This window comes from Heliangelus exortis, chromosome 5 (assembly GCF_036169615.1).
Source record: "Heliangelus exortis chromosome 5, bHelExo1.hap1, whole genome shotgun sequence".
Lineage (NCBI taxonomy): Eukaryota > Metazoa > Chordata > Aves > Apodiformes > Trochilidae > Heliangelus > Heliangelus exortis.
This window is the reverse complement of record NC_092426.1, coordinates 7233245-7250870: the sequence shown is the minus strand read 5'-3', so window position 1 is coordinate 7250870 and position 17626 is coordinate 7233245. Positions and strand designations below refer to the sequence as shown.

Sequence of the window (17626 nt, the reverse complement as noted above, 5' to 3'; positions counted from 1 at the left end):
TAGAAAAGGTGGTATGACAGCAGAACAAGACCTACCAATGCATCACAGGAAAGAGAAAATACCACTCCTGGGTCTTCAAAATACAACTCAGCTGTTTCTTACTAATAGGAAGGACTGAATGACTGTCCCTGGCCACCCTGCTCCCTGGCTGGGTCAGTGGGACAGGTCCCTGCCCTTCCTACCCCACAGAGCCATGGCATCTTCTACAGAGGCAAAGGTGAACAACAGCAACCAGACTGAGCTGGGAAAGGTGGGGAAACTCACAGAAAACATGGTGCTTGCTTGGGACATGCCAGAAGTGCAATGGATAAGACAGGCAGTGTTTAGGGCAGTGTCCTGGCAACTCCCTGCTGTCCCCTTGGAGCCATAGATCCCAGCAGGCAAAACCCCCTCCAGCCTGTGCTGGGGACTGAACCCACGGTCTGCATGCTCTGCCCCATACCAACACTGCTAAGCAGCTTCCCTGGGTAACATATTAGTCCAAAAAGGAAAATTAAGTGCTTTTCATACAATAAAATCTTTGCAGCCCCTCATCTGGGCTTACTGTGTTCTTTGGTGGTCAGGAGCTGCAGAGGTTTTCCTGACTACTGGCCCAGGACTGGCTGCTGAAGTCCCTCTCTCATGGCACTGATTTCTGTACAGCATGCTGATCATTAAACAGACTTTAGCTTAGGAATTTACAAGATTTAAAGAGTTCTCCATTTCTGGGGTCCCCAACATAAAAAGAACGTGGATCTACTGGAGTGAGCCCAAAGCAGGGCCACGAAGCTGGAGCACTGCTTCTGAAGACAGTCTGAGAGAGTTGGGTTTGTGCAGCCTGAAGATCGAAAGGAAGGATCCAAGCAGAACTCCGAGCAGCCTTTCCAGTACCTGAAGGGGATACAGGAAAGCTGGGGAAGGACTTTTTACAAGGGCTTGTAGTGATAGGAGAAGGGAAAATGGTTTCAAACTGCAAGAGGGTAAATTTAGATCTGACATTAGGAAGAAATTCTTTACTGTAAGGGTGGTGAGACACCAGCCCAGGAAAGTTGTGGCTGCCCCATCCCTGGAAGTGTTCAAGGCCAGGTTGGATGGGGCTTGGAGCAGCCTGGTCTACTGGAAGGTGTCCCTGCCCATGCAGGGGGGTTGGAATTAGATGATCTCCTAGGTGCCTTCCAACCCAAACTCTTCTATGATTCTAAAAGTGTATCTACCAGGTCACAAGTCTCCTGTGATATGACCTAGGTCCCTGTGTGAGCAGTCACCTCAAGATTAGCAAGTTGCCCCAGAAGTAATTCCTGTACATTAAGACAGGTTGATTAAAGGCATGATTTTTAGGATAGGGGATTTGATCTTTGGGATATTCTGAAGCATTGTTTTTGCAAGCAGTTACCCTCTCATACTTGCCAATCACAGTTGAGCAGTACTGTGTATAACTGGCAGTGTTAATCTTATGCAAAATTGGACTTTACGCCAACAGAAATCAAGTCCCCATGAAGGGTGAGGTTTTGTCTTACAGCTAAATCCAGTAGGTAGTTGTTGACAGAAGATGGATTCCTGTTCCCATCAAATTTTTCCAATCATTTATCTTTGTTTTGTTTCATTATCTTCTCTGTCCCCACAGCAAGGCAGCTCCCTAAAATGTCAAAACTAGTAATCCAGCAAAAATAAATGAGGAGCTCTGTTGAGTTAACAGCAAACATAAATGAGAGCTCTGTTGAGGTAACCTTTTATGGTTCATGGTGGAGTCAGAGAAGGGCCAGCAGAGATGCAGGTAAAGATAAGGGGACAGGGAGGACCACACTTCTCAACAGATCAGGTCAGCAGTAAGGTGAAACCCAGCCACAAGCTAGAAGAATTTTGCTGGTACACCTGCAGTAGGCCAGCATGTACTTTGAAGTGATGAAAATACCTGACCTAAGACTTCTAGACAAGTCACTTGTAAGACAGAAAGATCATTTCCTATGCTTTCAGCTCTTAAAGATGGCCTCATTCATTTTTGCAATACTTTCTAACTGGGGAAAATACTGAAAGCAGCACTCAGATGTTCACAACCACATGGAAGAACACATGAATAACACAATGTGGGGAAAGAAAATTTCTGTAAAACAACCTGTCCCTAACTTCCCCCCCATTTCCACTGACATCCAAACACTGCATCTTTTCTCTTGTAGGTACTCTGTAAAGGATTATCCATTTAAACTCCATCAATCCACAGACAGCTGAGCAAGAATCTCAAATCAGCCTGAAAATTCAGCTCTGGTTCTGTTCTCCACTGTAATATCTTTTTTATTTATTGACAATCATTTTGTGTATGTTGTGTTTCCTGTTGCTATTGCAGGCTGCCAAGTACATAACCATGCCTTGGCAGCCAAGTTACATATTTTCAGAGGCTGAGAGAAGCAGATTTGGGAACAACCTCAAATCTCACCCGTGGCAGCCAGGCAGCTCTATAGAAATAGGGTCCTCATCAGGGGAAAGTGGGAAGTATGGAACTGATGGCTCATTGAGTCGTTTTTATAGGGAGGGGCTGTCATGAGCCTCAGGAGACCATTGGTTCATCTTGTCTCCAATAAAATCCATTGCAAAAGAACAGGAGAAAGTAAAGGACATGTTGCAGATAGTCAAGTGAACCTGTGTTAGTGTTTGTGGTGCAGGAGGCATGGGACACAAACCTTCAGCTCTCTTTGCTTTGGGAAAAAATTGGCACAAAAAGCCTAAATGAAAGATGGGGAGAAACTAAGAGTGAGAACGACCTACAGGGAGAACAACAGTGAACATAAAGACTGGGACTGAGAGCTAAAGACAGAGGCAGGTAGGGAAGGCCTGGGAATCAGTGCAGAAGACAGGTAAGTAGGGGAAGTAGGGGAAAAAGACAATTTGGAAGGGATTTGTGAAGAGGGAGTCAGAATGGGCTCTGGCCAAGCACAGGGCCCAGGACAGACAGCAGTGTTAGAGGGAATCCTGAGACTTGGGAAACTCTTATGCAGGACTGCACCATCCTTAACCACAGGCTGGCTGGAGGAGATCAGTTCAGCCTCACATCCCACACATGCTGATGGCTCAAATGGGTATGAGTCTGGAAAAAGAAATTAAGAGACCAGCATTGTGTAGCAATGGAGATTAGTGTCTGTTGGATGCCTCCTTCAGCTGTTTCAAGAGTTGGAAGCTATAAAATGAGTGAGCCAGAAGATTACAAGAAGTGAAATTAAGGTGTAATATTGGGGCAGTTGAAGGGTAGATGGGAAACTGATTTCCATATGGGCTTCAGTCACAGAATGCCAGGCAAATCACTCCAACCCACATTTAACCCTAATGACCACTATTTGCATGCTCTTTTCTTTCTGAGCCAACGGCCTGGCTTCATGGAAATCTGGAATGCCAGACTCAGTATCCACAGATGTGACCAAAGCCAACAGGAACTGTACTTTGAACAGTCCAAGAAGTGTATAAACACCAAGCTGTCTGAAAAAAACATTCCCTGGCATTTCCAGTAGAAGATCTCATTACGGACAGATGGTGTTTGGCTTTTGGTGTTTTTTCTCTGTGGGAATTATACACTTCTCAGGGGTGAAAAATAAATGTTTAATGTTGTGGAGCACTCAAAATGTGATGGTGATGGATCCACAGACAACGTCTTAAGGGATAACACTCCTCCAGATCTGGGTCTGAACAGCATACAGTAAATACAGAGTGTATTGAACTGGAAAACGTGTCTTTTTGTAGTATATGCTGCCCATTGTATGCACTGACTAAAGTGGGTGCCCTACAGAAGAAAAATAATATTAAAATCTGTTACTGTGTAATTAAAACCTGACTTATAATGCATAAGCACAAAGAAAGCAAGAAATAGGCTTGCTGTGATTGTCATAAATCTGAACAACTGACCTTGCAGCCTTAGTAGGCTTCTTCTAATGTTGTTTCTTGTGGTATTTGTGTGCCCATGTGCATCCCAGTAGCTGGGAACACTCAACAGTAGGTATATGAATCCATTCTTTAAGTATATCTGGTGTGTAATTCGGATATCACACCCAGAAAATAAACACATGCATAAACTCAACAAAAATATCACTGAATCACCACCCTGTCATTCACCTCTTTTCTGCCTTGTTTCTTCTTGCTGTGTCAAGCCTCTGTCTTCCATACCCACCCACTGTATGAAATTCCTCCTCTCTTCCCAGGGGCAGTTAAATATCAGCCTTGGTTGCTCTGGGAATATTAGACTCCGTGTGTGACCACTGCTGTTTGTATTAGACACACAAGGACAGAACTCCACAGTAGCTAATACTTAGTCCATGACTGTGCCATTTACCTGCCAAGTGCTTCTGCCTGCTCATTAAAAAGAGGATCATGGTGTATGAATGGAATAATGTCCTTAGGCATAATACTATGAGCACTGGAATGGCATTTCACTTCAGATTTGTGCAAAATTGAAGCTCCTACCTCTTTGTTTTCAGTGAGTTTCACTGTTGGCACGTGTGACCACTGCTGGATGTCTGTCCCATCCCTTGACCACCCAAAGCAAAGGGTTATAGACAGCTGCACTGTAACCTCTGAAGAGACACCAGTACCCTCACATCCTCACCTTCTTGAGGGAATGGCACCAGCCTTGCCCTATATTGAGAGCCCTGTGGCTACTTGCCAGCTTCAGTGGCAACTACATCCACAGAGGCAAACTGGCTAAAGGTAGAGAGACAAAAGCAGAATTAGGTACTGAGTCCAGGCTGAAGGTGTAAGGGAAATCAGGAGACAAGGACTGCCTAGCACTGCTCACGGGAACACAGGCTGCTTCGGAAGCCAGAAAAACCAGCTGCACATTCTTTTACTGAAATCCTCATGCAATTACTCCCTCTGCGTGGTTTTATCAGATGAGATTATTGAACATTAGCAGTTGTCAGCTATTTTCATGCAGGTAGGCATTTGCCTTGTGCTCCTAACAATCAATCTTTTGTTATTAACATGCCCATCACAGAAAGGAAGGAGTATTTAAATGTACCTCATACTCAATAGGAATTTTCAAAAATATGATTTTGATTCTGTATCTGAGATGCTCAGAAATCTATGGAGTTTAACAAAAATGTCACAGCCTATTTTCTACTTCTTCTGTAGGATATAATAACCATCTCCCTTCTATAGAATTCAGGGGGAAAAAAGGGGAGAAATTTAATATAGATGTACTATAGACAAGAATTCTTAAATTCTGTGAGCTTTGGAAGTAATTATTGAAGAGAAGTTTATTTTAGGTTTTAGTTCTATAATCTAAGTCTTGAGAATTTTTAGCTTAGAATTTTTAATTATCTTCCACCTGTAATGCCAGGGATAGGATTAAGGCCAGATTGCTAGCCTCAGTTGTATTTAAACAGGCTGTGTTACTACATTTGCAAACATATTGTGACTGAGGTCTGCAGCAGGAAATATAAGGAGTCTGCCAAATGAGAAATACACATAGTTTTGAAAGAAAGAAATAGGTTTGCATTTTCAGACAGAGCCTGGCAAAAAAGATTTGCTGCTTACAGCTTCACCATGTGATTGCTCTACTGTCCATTCAACTGTGCAACAGCTCTTTGAGGGGCTGGCAGAAAATATTTAATGATGCTTGGCAGTGAACAGCAAAGCAACCAAGACCCTTAAACCCAGGGAGTCTTCTATAGAGTCTTGCTGAAATACATAGCATTAGCACCCCTGGAATCGTTTTTGTCTCCTTAGTTTATTAAAAATACATTTTCAATTGGAAGCATTTGCAGCAGTGACATTTTTAACTGCTCCAACAGATAAGGTATAGGTGCTGCTAACTGCTACCTACACACCAGCATGAATGACCTCATGCTTCTTGGTCCAGGATGCACTGGTGACCTGTCAGCTTGTGTACAGGCCAACACACAAATACCAACTCCTGAGCAGTGGAAGAAATTATCTTTGGCAATGGAGAAGAAAGAAAAACTTCCCACACTGCTCCTGTTTTCCTTAGAAGAAAGACTACAAAATGCGTGTTGGCTCTAAGAGGGAAATTTATCCCTTCTCTGAAATTTCTGGCTGGTGCTGTTATTAGGATGACAAGAGGAACCAGCTTGTCTGTGTCTCCACCCTACTGATGCAGGAGAGAGTAAAGGCAAATGGGTCATGCAAGGGTGGATCAGGGCTTTTTAATACTGCTGTTTCATATATGGAAGTGAAATATGTTGTTGCATCTGGAAATGCTGGCCTGCCCAACTATAATCACCATGCTGCTGCAAGCAAAATCTACTCTAAAGGCAGGTCTATGCTATAGGCTTCTGCTTGCATAAATATGAGGATGAGAGTGGCAGAGCGATGTGATACCTGACCCACATAGGTGTGCTAAAGAAGCTTTACTAGCATAACTTGTTTTGCTGTGGGGTAGGGAGGGGTGATAACTTTCCTGTGATGAACAACTACAGACATAATTTTTTCTGCTGTGAGACCATCCACATGCTGTGCTGGTTTAGGATCACAGGACTCCCATGTGCCACGGTAGAGAATCCCTGACATAGGACAAGATTAGACCACCGTGAGCTTTCTAAAGGGACACAGTAGGTGAAACTCATGCCAGGCAAAGGAGGACAAATGTGGAACACAATTTAAACAAATACAGCTTGAAATGCTGTTACATTGCAAAGTGCTGACAAGACTGAAAAAAGGAACTTTGGTATGCATGCTGGGTGTAAACGCCTGGGGTTTAACATGAGTGCTGGAAATGTAAATTTCCTTAATATTTTTCCCTTTTCCATTTTTTCCTTTTTCTTCCTGTTCCTCGTAAGTACCTGTGGGAGTGGCTCACAACGGGGAAGACAAAAATTCATGATGTAGTCCTGAGATGCCACAACTCTTCCAGAGTTGTCTGCCCTTGGCTGGCTGCACCCCACAGTGCCCCAAACCTTCAAGGAGAACCTTTCAAATAAAGGTTCCCAAGAGAAAGGCTGCCCAGCCTGTAGGGCTCCACACAGTGTCTCCGGAGAGATAAAAGGAAGACTGCTGGGATATATTCATTCCTGTCTCTAAGATGGTATCACAAGGGGATGAGCAGCCTGTTTGCTAGGTCCTCCGTGCAGAGCTTCAGACAGACGCTCCGGAGGCGGCAGGGCACAGGGCTGGGTGGACACAGCCTGCCCAAGCATGTCTCAGCTTTCCAGCTCCTGAGTGGGTTGCCCTCAGACAGCTCTCTTGTCCTCGGCTCCCTCCCAGGGCTCTCACATGGCACGTTATTTTAGTAATGTTTTCCACTTTGTGTTTTTTAGGCTCTTCCCTCTCCACTGCAAAGCAGCAGCGGGGAACTGCGGGGCAACTTGCGCTGCGCACGGGAGCGACTGCTTTGTGTAGCTACACACCTGGCTGCACCAGTGTGAGGTGCTAAGGTGCTTAAGGGTTTTAATTTGGGTGATTAAATTCTCCAATATTAATGCTAGGTGTGTTCCTCTATATAAAATAATACCATCCATATAAACTTGATCGTCAAATATTAGGAGTCACTGAAAGTTAACACTGTAGTTACACAAGTGCTACCAAGGTCCAACCACTTTATATCCCTCCTGCGGGCTTGATCTTTCTCACAGCCCTGTGTAAGAATAAGCAAAGTTCAGAAACCCAGGCCCGTGATTTTGACAGAAGAAGCTGTCTTTCCCTGTGGATCAGGAAAACACAAAGGAGGAGAGATGCTGAGTGTGGAAGCAATGAAACCGCAGATTTTAGGCAAGATTATTTTCTTAGCTTTGCCAAATTAATTTGAAATGTGCAACTACTCCCTGGAACTACACACACATGCCAGATACACCCATTTGCATGTGAGGAGCAGCATTTTCCCATCTGACATTTACTTTATCTATCCAAGAAACTGAGGCAGAAAAATGTAGACCCATGGCAGTCAGGGAAGAGTTTCCATTAACAGCACCAGAGTTCACTCTACCATAAGTACAACATACTGAAAATCAACTGGAAGTTATTCTTTGCTTTATAAACTAAGTGAATGGATGCAAGGAAACTAGCTCTGAGCTCTTCAGGTTTTCCACCTCTTGCATTTTGGGGGGTTGCTGTAATATTTGAAAGGCTACTTTGTGCATCAGGACAAATCTATTTCCAATCATGTAAGCCAGCAAAAGTATCTTGTCCTTTGCATAGCTCCCACAGAGTCCAGATATGTCCGTACTAAAAGATATCCCTTTCCTAGGAAAATAAATAAATAAATACAGTTACTCCAGCGTTAACCTGTTCATGCCCTCAGTCTCTGGGGCATTTTAACCACTTGGATGGGTAGTTCATGATTATGGTCTCTCTTACTCCCTGCCTGCCCCACTGCTGAAACAGGCACAGAGCAGCAGCCGAGGTGAGGGAAAGGCCAGATGACAGCACAGGTGTGTAGCAAACCATCTGCTGTGTGCATTTGGTTACATTAGCTCTGCAATACACTTAAATAGATGTTTGGGAAAAAGAATAAAAAATTGCATTTAATAACTGGGAAGCGACACTGAGGAATGCACCACAACGGCTGAAAAGTGAAGGAAACTATGTGGCAAGGGCAATTACCAGTCAGTCTATAGGAAAAATAGTTAACCTATTTACTATGATCAGGTGTGCCACTTAATGGGCTGTTCCATAGTGCCACATTTCAGTTAGGAAGAGCTCTTCTGACAAAGTATTACACTTTGCAGCAAAAACTTTTCACTTACAGCTAATCTACTGCTATTCATAAACATATTTACCTATTAACTCCCAGGGGAAAAAGATATCTAAAAGTCACAGGATTTTCTCATTCTCAGTGGTCCTAGGTATGTTACAGCCTAGAAATCAAGAGCACAGTTGCCTACAAAACACTGTGTACACAAACACCCAGAGGACCCAGGCTGGTTACAGCCTTTGCAGATGCCACTGAAGCACTTGGCAGGTGCTGAAGTTGTTGTAATTGACTTCTCAAGTCCCCCTGTGATGGCACTGCCATTTACCCATGAACTGTTCAATAACCTGAAGTGGGTTTGAATCATTTATGAGAGAAATTTATCAAACAAGCTTTTTACAAGCCTTGCATTCCCCAGAGGCAACTGCAACCCCTCTCTGTAGCCAGTGAGGAGAAACCTGCAGAAGAGTGAAGAGAAACCCCGGTAAACCAGCTAAGAGAAGTACCCCACTTTTGATCTGTTCCCTTGAACTGGCTGTTCAAGTGTATTTTTCTCAGCCTTCTCATCATAAAATATTTTTATACATTTTTTATACATATCACCTGCAATCTTCAGGCATCTGGCGTCCTAAAAGCTCTTTGCTATATGGAGAGGCAGCAGGGCAGTGCCTGCCTCTGCTCCCAGCACACTCCCACTTACTAACGAGCAACCAACAAAAACACGGCAGACGATTCCCTTCAGCTGCCCACTGCTCTGCAGTTTTTTCCCTTAAAGGACAAGCCAGTCCAAAATGTGTGTGTCATCTGGCTCATCCATCAGATCTAATTAATTCACAGCTCCTTGGACTCTAAATACTGCATAGTTTTGTCTTCTAAAACAACTCGAAATCTCTGGAGATGGTTTGTAGTGAAGCCAGACAAGTTTAACTGCTACAAATTTTGCCTATTCTACCACATTCACCACTCTGGCTCCTTACTCAGCACTCCCAGCTCTCGGGGCCCCCTTGGCAGCTGCACATTTAGGAGAAGGAAAACCCACCACATTCAGTAAAATATTGAAAGCTCAGCTTGCATCCAAGCAACCCAAGAATAACTCAGCAATTTGTATAGCCAGCCACAAGCGGGTCTCTATTTTATGGAGCCCAGCTGCCTGCCATGCTGGACTATTTTTGTTGTACTTATTTCTACACTTTTATTTCAGTGACACAAACATCACAAACTGCTCCGCACTTCGCTGCTGGGGCGGGGGAGGGCTGCGAGCCACAGCCCAAGCGACAACTTAAAGAGCAGGTCCTGCCCAAAATCAAACACTCCTAACTCGGGGAAACTTCTCCCCTGCTGTAGGGTCTGGGGTCTGCCACACCAGCACACTCCCTCCACAGAGCCCTGTAGAGCAAGCCGGGTCACCCCCCAGGCACCAGCTGCCACCCCAAGCCTCAACACAGTATCTATTTCCCCCTCTGCCCCCAGCTCCCTCCCTATCCATTTTTTGCTCAAACCCCCTTCCCAGAGAACACCAGACACCTCTCTGGAAAACAACCCCTGGCTCAGCCGGCTCCAACACCCACCCTGCAGCAGGGCAGGGTCCAGAGGGTGCAGTGACAAGAACGTTCACCTCACCCCCCCACCCCCCACTACTGCCCCTTCAGAGAGAGGAGGAGGATAGACTTATGCTTTAAATATATTTTATTTATTACTGAAATTTCCAGAAGCCAAATTTGGCATATTTTTTTTTTTTATATTCTTCTGTAAAGATTTTTCATGCATAACTTGAAACTTGTCAACTGCAGCAGTCGAGTGGTTACTTTAAAAGAGACACTTGAACAGAGACAAACATCCAGAGTACAAATAGCTGTATCTGAATTAACAAAACTTGTCTATTACTAACCTTATAAAGCAGGACGTGCCTTCCCTTTTATCAAAACCAAGCTGACAGATCTGCCTTTATACACACCCAACAGAATAAACTCTGTTATCGGTAAGGACGTTTTCCTTAAACGTTAGAAAAAAAAAAACGAAAAAAAAACAACAACAAAGCAAAGAATGGAGTGACTGTCCATAAACCAGTCTGTGCTTCAGTCCTCTTTTAATCAACTTCTTCGATGGTGGGGCCACCAGAGCCAGCCGCCCCAGCCCCCCCAGCTCCCTGGTACAATTTTGTGACGATCGGGTTGCAGAGTTTCTCCAGCTCTTTCTGCTTGTGCTCATACTCTTCCTTCTCAGCCATCTGGTTGCGATCGAGCCAAGAGACCACCTCCCGGCACTTGTCGAGTACTCTCTGCTTGTCCTGGTCACTGATCTTTCCCTTCAATTTCTCATCCTCCACCGTCTGCTTCATGTTGTAAGTGTAGGACTCGAGGGAGTTCTTGGCTGCCACCCGGTCTCGGTTAGCTTCATCCTCTGCTTTGTACTTCTCTGCTTCTTGCACCATACGGTCAATGTCATCCTTGCTAAGGCGACCCTTGTCATTGGTGATGGTGATCTTGTTTTCTTTACCTGTGCTCTTGTCCACAGCACTGACGTTCAGGATACCATTGGCATCAATGTCAAAAGTGACCTCGATCTGGGGGACTCCACGGGGTGCTGGGGGGATGCCTGTTAGGTCAAACTTGCCCAGTAAGTTGTTGTCCTTTGTCATAGCCCTCTCACCCTCGTACACCTGGACCAGGACACTGCTCTGGTTGTCTGAGTAGGTGGTGAAGGTCTGAGTTTGTTTGGTGGGAATGGTGGTGTTGCGTTTGATGAGAGCAGTCATCACTCCACCGGCTGTCTCGATGCCCAGGGACAGAGGGGTGACATCCAGCAGCAGTAGATCCTGCACATTCTCAGACTTGTCTCCCATGAGTATAGCTGCTTGCACAGCAGCACCATAAGCAACAGCCTCATCAGGGTTGATGCTCTTGTTGAGCTCTTTGCCATTGAAGAAGTCCTGTAGCAGCTTTTGGATCTTAGGGATACGGGTAGAGCCCCCCACCAGCACAATCTCCTGGATCTGGCCCTTATCGAGCTTGGCATCACGCAGAGCCTTCTCCACTGGCTCCAGGGTGCCACGGAAGAGATCGGCATTGAGCTCCTCAAAGCGGGCACGAGTAATGGAGGTGTAGAAGTCAATGCCCTCGTAGAGGGAGTCGATCTCGATGCTGGCTTGCGTGGAAGAGCTGAGGGTGCGCTTGGCCCTCTCACAAGCTGTGCGCAGTCGCCTCACTGCTCGCTTGTTGCCAGCAATGTCGCGCTTGTGCTTACGCTTGAACTCTTCCACAAAATGGTTCACCATGCGATTGTCAAAGTCCTCCCCACCCAGATGGGTGTCACCAGCTGTGGACTTCACCTCAAAGATGCCATCCTCAATGGTAAGGATGGACACATCGAAAGTGCCCCCTCCCAAGTCAAAGATGAGCACATTCTTCTCCCCAGCCCGAGTACCTTTCTTGTCCAAGCCATAGGCTATAGCAGCTGCTGTTGGCTCGTTGATAATACGCATCACGTTAAGGCCAGTGATGGTGCCAGCGTCTTTGGTGGCCTGGCGCTGGGAGTCATTGAAGTAAGCAGGCACTGTGATGACAGCATTCTGCACCTTGCGTCCCAGATAGGCCTCAGCAATCTCTTTCATCTTGGTAAGGACCATGGAGCTGATCTCCTCAGGGAAGAAGGTCTTCATCTCACCCTTGTACTCCACTTGCACCTTGGGCTTGCCACTCTCATTCACCACACGGAAGGGCCAGTGCTTCATGTCAGACTGGACCGTGGGGTCATCGTACTTGCGGCCGATGAGACGCTTGGCATCAAAGATGGTGTTGGTAGGGTTCATAGCCACCTGGTTCTTGGCAGCGTCGCCGATGAGGCGCTCCGTATCGGTGAAGGCCACATAGCTGGGCGTGGTGCGGTTGCCCTGGTCGTTGGCAATGATCTCCACTTTGCCATGCTGGAAGACACCCACGCAGGAGTACGTGGTGCCCAAGTCGATGCCGATTGCCGGCCCTTTGGCAGACATGATGACTGCTTTCTCTCCGCAAGTGCACGCTCGCCTGCCCCACCACCCGCTCTCGCTCCCGTCTGCGGCGCGATCTGCCCGCACACTGCCGCCCGCGCACCCTTTATAGCCGGCCGCGCCGTCTTCTGGAAGCTGCCAGAACGCCGCTGGCCAATCTAGAAGCCCGCCTGCCACTGATAGCCAATCGCATCTCTCGATCGCCGATCAGCACCCGCCCCCTATTCCCTAGCCAATCAGAACCGCTGCACGGCGGCCCGGCCGCGCTTCTTCCTGGTTTTTCTCGATCCGTCTCGGCTTTCAGCCTGCGCCACAGCCCTCCGCCAATCACCGCTTCCGATTCGCCTTCGTCCCGCCCCCCCGCCACAAACTCGGCCGGGGATTGACGTTAGCAATAGCCAATGGGGATCAAGAAGCCGCGGAGAGGGGCGGGGCCGGGTGGTCGCTATGCGACCCGCCCGCCGCTCACCCCGCCTGGGCGCTGTGGCACGTAGCCCGAGAGTGGCGGCCCTGAGGGGCGCGGGGGTGCGGCGGGAGCGGAGCGGCGCTCGCAGCTCGACTCCCGGTGTTTGCAAGTCCTGAAAGTTCAGTCCTTCGCTGCCTGCCATCCCCCAGCCAGCCGCTGGGGAATTTACCCTTATTTGGTCGCGAAGCGCCAGAAATTCAACCCTCCCTCACACAGCCTCCCCCCGCCAGGTCCCGTCAGGGTCAAACGGCGGCCGAACCTCCCCTCTCCTCCCCACCACCTCCCGCATCCGCGACCCCGGCGGGGGCGGAGATCGCACCGGTCTGAGAAAAAGTCCTCAGCGGCAGTGGGGAAAAGCGAGGGGGAAATCCCCGTGGCGAGCGAAGGCTGCGGCAGTTTTTAGCCTTGTTTCGGCGGAATTTGGCAGCGCATGGCGGGCAGCTCCGGGAGGAGCCCCGCAGCCCCCTCCGCCGCCCCGGGGCTCAGGTGCGGGTTTGTCAGCGCTGGTACTGCCCGGGGTGTGGGTGTCAGGGAATGGCATCGGGCTTTCCCCTCCGAAAGCAGCAGTTCGGGGGTTTTGGGGAGGCAGCCCTGTTGCTGCGTGTTCCTGCGTGGTGACCATTCTTGAAACGCCTCCAAATTTTTCTCTGTTGTGCTAATCTGAAATGTCGTCACGCCTACATTTATCAAAAGCTATGAAGCTCGTAACTGGGAGCTAGGAAAGTGCTTTGATGAAAGTATATTAAACATGAAAACCAGCTGCGGTTCCTCTCAAGTTATTCCTCCCCACTGAGACAAATACTTCAAAATATTCCACTTCTAGTAAGCAGAACAAAACACCACGCTGAGACATTTTTCGTCGGAGGCTTAGTGAGTAGCTCCCCTTGGATCTCCTTTAAAACTGTGGCTAAGTCTGCTGCCCGTAGACTTTCACATGTGACATGAGAGAAGGATTAAATACGTGGTATGATTCTATCATCTTTTTATCAATTTTCTGCCCAGCTTTCAGCATTGTGCTACGGCAGCCCTCATAGAACTTTGGAGCTTTGCCCAGAATATTTGTGTTCACGCAGTTATTAGAGATACTTTAATTCACGTTCAAAACCATCCTTGTTTCAATTCGTGTGTTTTTCAAAACCTTTTTACAAGAAGTGAGGATTTCACCTCTTTTGTGTAGTGTGTGTATGTAGTTTTGAGGTGGAAGAGCTTGGATTTCTGACTGTACGTATTGTACACACTTACATAACTATTATTCTTCCACAGACCCTGGTCTTTTTTTTCACATGGGTTCTGACCCTGAAGAAATCCGAAAAAAAGTCAGTGGAAAATTGAAACCCTCAGCTCCCCCTGCCTCCAACAGGAGCTGCTCTGTATATACCGTATGCATATTTCTTTGATGGGAAGGGTGTCAGTTTCTCTTGTAGTCAGACCAGTGACTGATTCATCACTGAACTATCTCTTCCTGTAATTCACTGCTACTTCATTCAGTTGATTGCATCCTATGGAGAAGGGAGAAGTGCTACAGCAATACAGAGAGAGTTGGTTGGTAAGCTCCATGTCAGCTGAAAAGTTGATGCTATTCATTAATTTTTGTATCCTTGTGAGGACTGTCTCTTAGGAGCAATGCATGACAGCTCTGGATAGCTGCAGTACAAACTCAGACCCTCTTATTTCAGAGTAAAAAGAGGACTCCTGCCTCAAAAACGTATGTACAGAAACAAGAGTGAAGAGAACAAATGGACTAAGGAATTACATTGATTAACACAACAAGCACTCTTTGCAGCAAAATTAATTTGATGTATCATTTAGGTCTATCTGTAATCAAAGAGTTTCGTCATATTTAGAAGTGACATTTCATTCATTTGGCCCAAAGCTTTTAGGTGTATGTTATCAGCTCAGGCACAAAATATGCACAGCAGCTCCAGACAAATCTTGTTTGGGGTTTCCTTGGACCAAAAATTATTATGGCTCTGGTATGGTTGCACTGATACCCAGATGTGCTGATCACCTGCTAAAGAGTTATTTACCTGGGCTGGATTAATCCATCCCCTAGTAGTACTCCCTCAGTCCTATTCACTTCATCATTTGAATTGCTTTGCTGTAGAAAATTTGGGGGAAAGATCTTGAAGGAATGTATGAGCATACCATTTTAATGCTAATGGTGTAAATGACACTCTTAGGGCATTGTCAGGAAAAACTGAAAAGCCTATAAACTCATGTTACCAAACACTGCATTTAGCCTGTGACTGGAGGATTACTTTCCCAGTTGAGCATACAGCTGGGGTTTTCTTCTTGTACAGCAGTATGTATAGGCCTGAGCTGCTTTTTAAGCTTTTTTTAAGTTCCAAATCAGAAGTTCACGTGATGTTCTTGCTACCATCTCTCATCTCTTGCCCATGTCCTTGAAGAAAGTCCAGCCTAACTAGAGGGAGCAACCTCTAAAACCTCATTAGACTTATTCTCTCTTCTCAGCAGAGCTATTACAAGCCTGCCTTTTTTTTGTCAGCAGTTCTCTCAGATTTGCAGGACAATTTGTGAACCAACTCATCTATGCAGTCATATGGGAAGAGTCACATGATTTCCTTTTATGTTGCTTCATATGCAGTCATGTTATAGGTGAGCTGAACAGACTGGTTCAGAAATTAAAGAGTGAGCTTCATGGTGAGGGCTTCAGCACAAGTTTGATTTTCCCTTTAACAAAACATTCTCTGTTACTCCCCCATCCTGAATCTGTAAACCAGATGTCCACAGTCACTTCCAGAACAGCAAGTTGGCGCCTCTGGAAGTGCCAGGCCTCTTCCAGATCCATTTATTTATGTTTAGAGTCAATAATGCACCCATGTCTCCTGTTTGGCAGCATTATGTAATACACCCTAGGCTATTCTCCATTACACCACCCAGCCAGAAATGAAGATGATACTTAGATTTCTACAGTGAAGCAAGAGCACAGTACCTGGAGCAGAACTGAGACCTGAACCCTTATCTTTATCTTGAGAATAGAAGGAATTTCCCCCTCATATTTCATAAAGAAATGTAGTATAAAAATGGGAATGAACACAATTTGCAGTTCAGTCAGGCATCAGCCACTTGGATCACTGAAATTATAAAGTTGAAATGCAAGTGTCTGCTCAGGTTTTACAATCAGAAGATCTTAGACCTTAAATTCTTGTATCCATTTCCTTTGTATCCATTTCCCTAGTATCAATTTCCATGGTCAAACCGTCCAGGAAACTGCATAAATTTTATTAGTGAGGATAAATTAATTATTTTATAGTACAGCATTTCAGAAAAGTCTAAGCAATAGCTGAGTGAATGTTACTTTGCCATAATACCCTTTCATCACTGAAATTTTTCATCTCATTTATATTTGTAAATATATACCTAGTAATAGGAATTCAGACAAGAACTACCAGTGTATGAAATGATAACAGATTCTTCTGACAAGGTGCTGTTGTATTAAAAATCATAGTGTATGCAGGAACAACATAATTTTTGTGTGTTGTTTTGGTTTTATATACCTCCACTTTTTGCAAACAGATGTGTTAATTTGACAGGCAGAATACATGATCTTTTTTAAATAAGTGTTCCTTTGTTTTTTGTGAATAACAGAATAAATTTCTGCAAAACAGGATGATGGTTTTTTGGCAAATTATGCAAATGCATGCTCAGTAATATGGGACTACTCAGAAGAGCAAGAATATAGGGCACAGTAATTTGGAATTGCCAGACCAGAGGTTCAAAAATCATGAGTCGAATCACCTAAAATTATAAACATAGTTTAAATTATGAGCTTAAAAACACACACATGGCTTTATTCACCTTCTGGCTTTTTAATCTTTAGCATATGTTCATATTGCACTTTTACAATTTTCTATCTAATTTGCAAAGCTAATTTTTTAAAATAAATAAAATAGCTGATTACACCACCCCACCACTGCAGTCTGCCTCAGATTGATTAGGTTCAATAAAATCAGGGAAGTTGTCAACACTGATTAAACTAATGCTTGATGTTTCAAGGAATAATTATTTTATAATTAAGTGGGTTTAAAGCTCATTTATTTACATAGACTTCTGACAGCTTGCTGAGGCATGATTAAAAGCTGAGGTTAGTATCACCAGTGCTAACTAGAGAAACTGGTGTGCTCTGCATCTCAGGCATTTTGGGTCTTTACTTTCCTGTACCTGCAGCCTCCTCTTCATGCAGCTCTATTGACAGCAACAAATAAGGGACTTCAAAGCAGATAGTTTGCAAGTAATCACAGAATCAGATCAGAAAAGGACCTTAGTAGGTCATTTAGTCTCATTTTCTGTCTAATTAAAATCTACTCTCTTGCAATTTAAGGCAGTTATTTCTGTTCGAAAATGTTATTCCATTTTTCTTTGCTACCAGCTTTTATATATATGAAAATCATCATGTTTCCCCTCTACTGTCTGTTTTGTAAGAGGCCTTAAATAATTCAATCTGTGCTCAAAGTTTTCTTGGCTTCTAGGCATTCTCATCACTTTCTCCTGGATTCTCTGCATGCAACCTGTACCTTATTTTTCAAATTCAAGGATGGAAACTTGAAAC

The 17626-nt window shown here is 45.2% G+C and overlaps 1 protein-coding gene across 1 annotated transcript; it reads right to left on the bottom strand.

Moving 5' to 3' along the window:
* Positions 1–10270: 10270 nt before the first annotated feature.
* Positions 10271–12830, bottom strand: HSPA2 (heat shock protein family A (Hsp70) member 2). Its single transcript, XM_071745371.1, has one exon. The coding sequence runs from the start codon at positions 12591–12593 to the stop codon at positions 10689–10691; it is 1905 nt and encodes a 634-aa protein (XP_071601472.1). The 5' UTR covers positions 12594–12830; the 3' UTR covers positions 10271–10688.
* Between the last annotated feature and the right edge of the window lie 4796 nt (positions 12831–17626).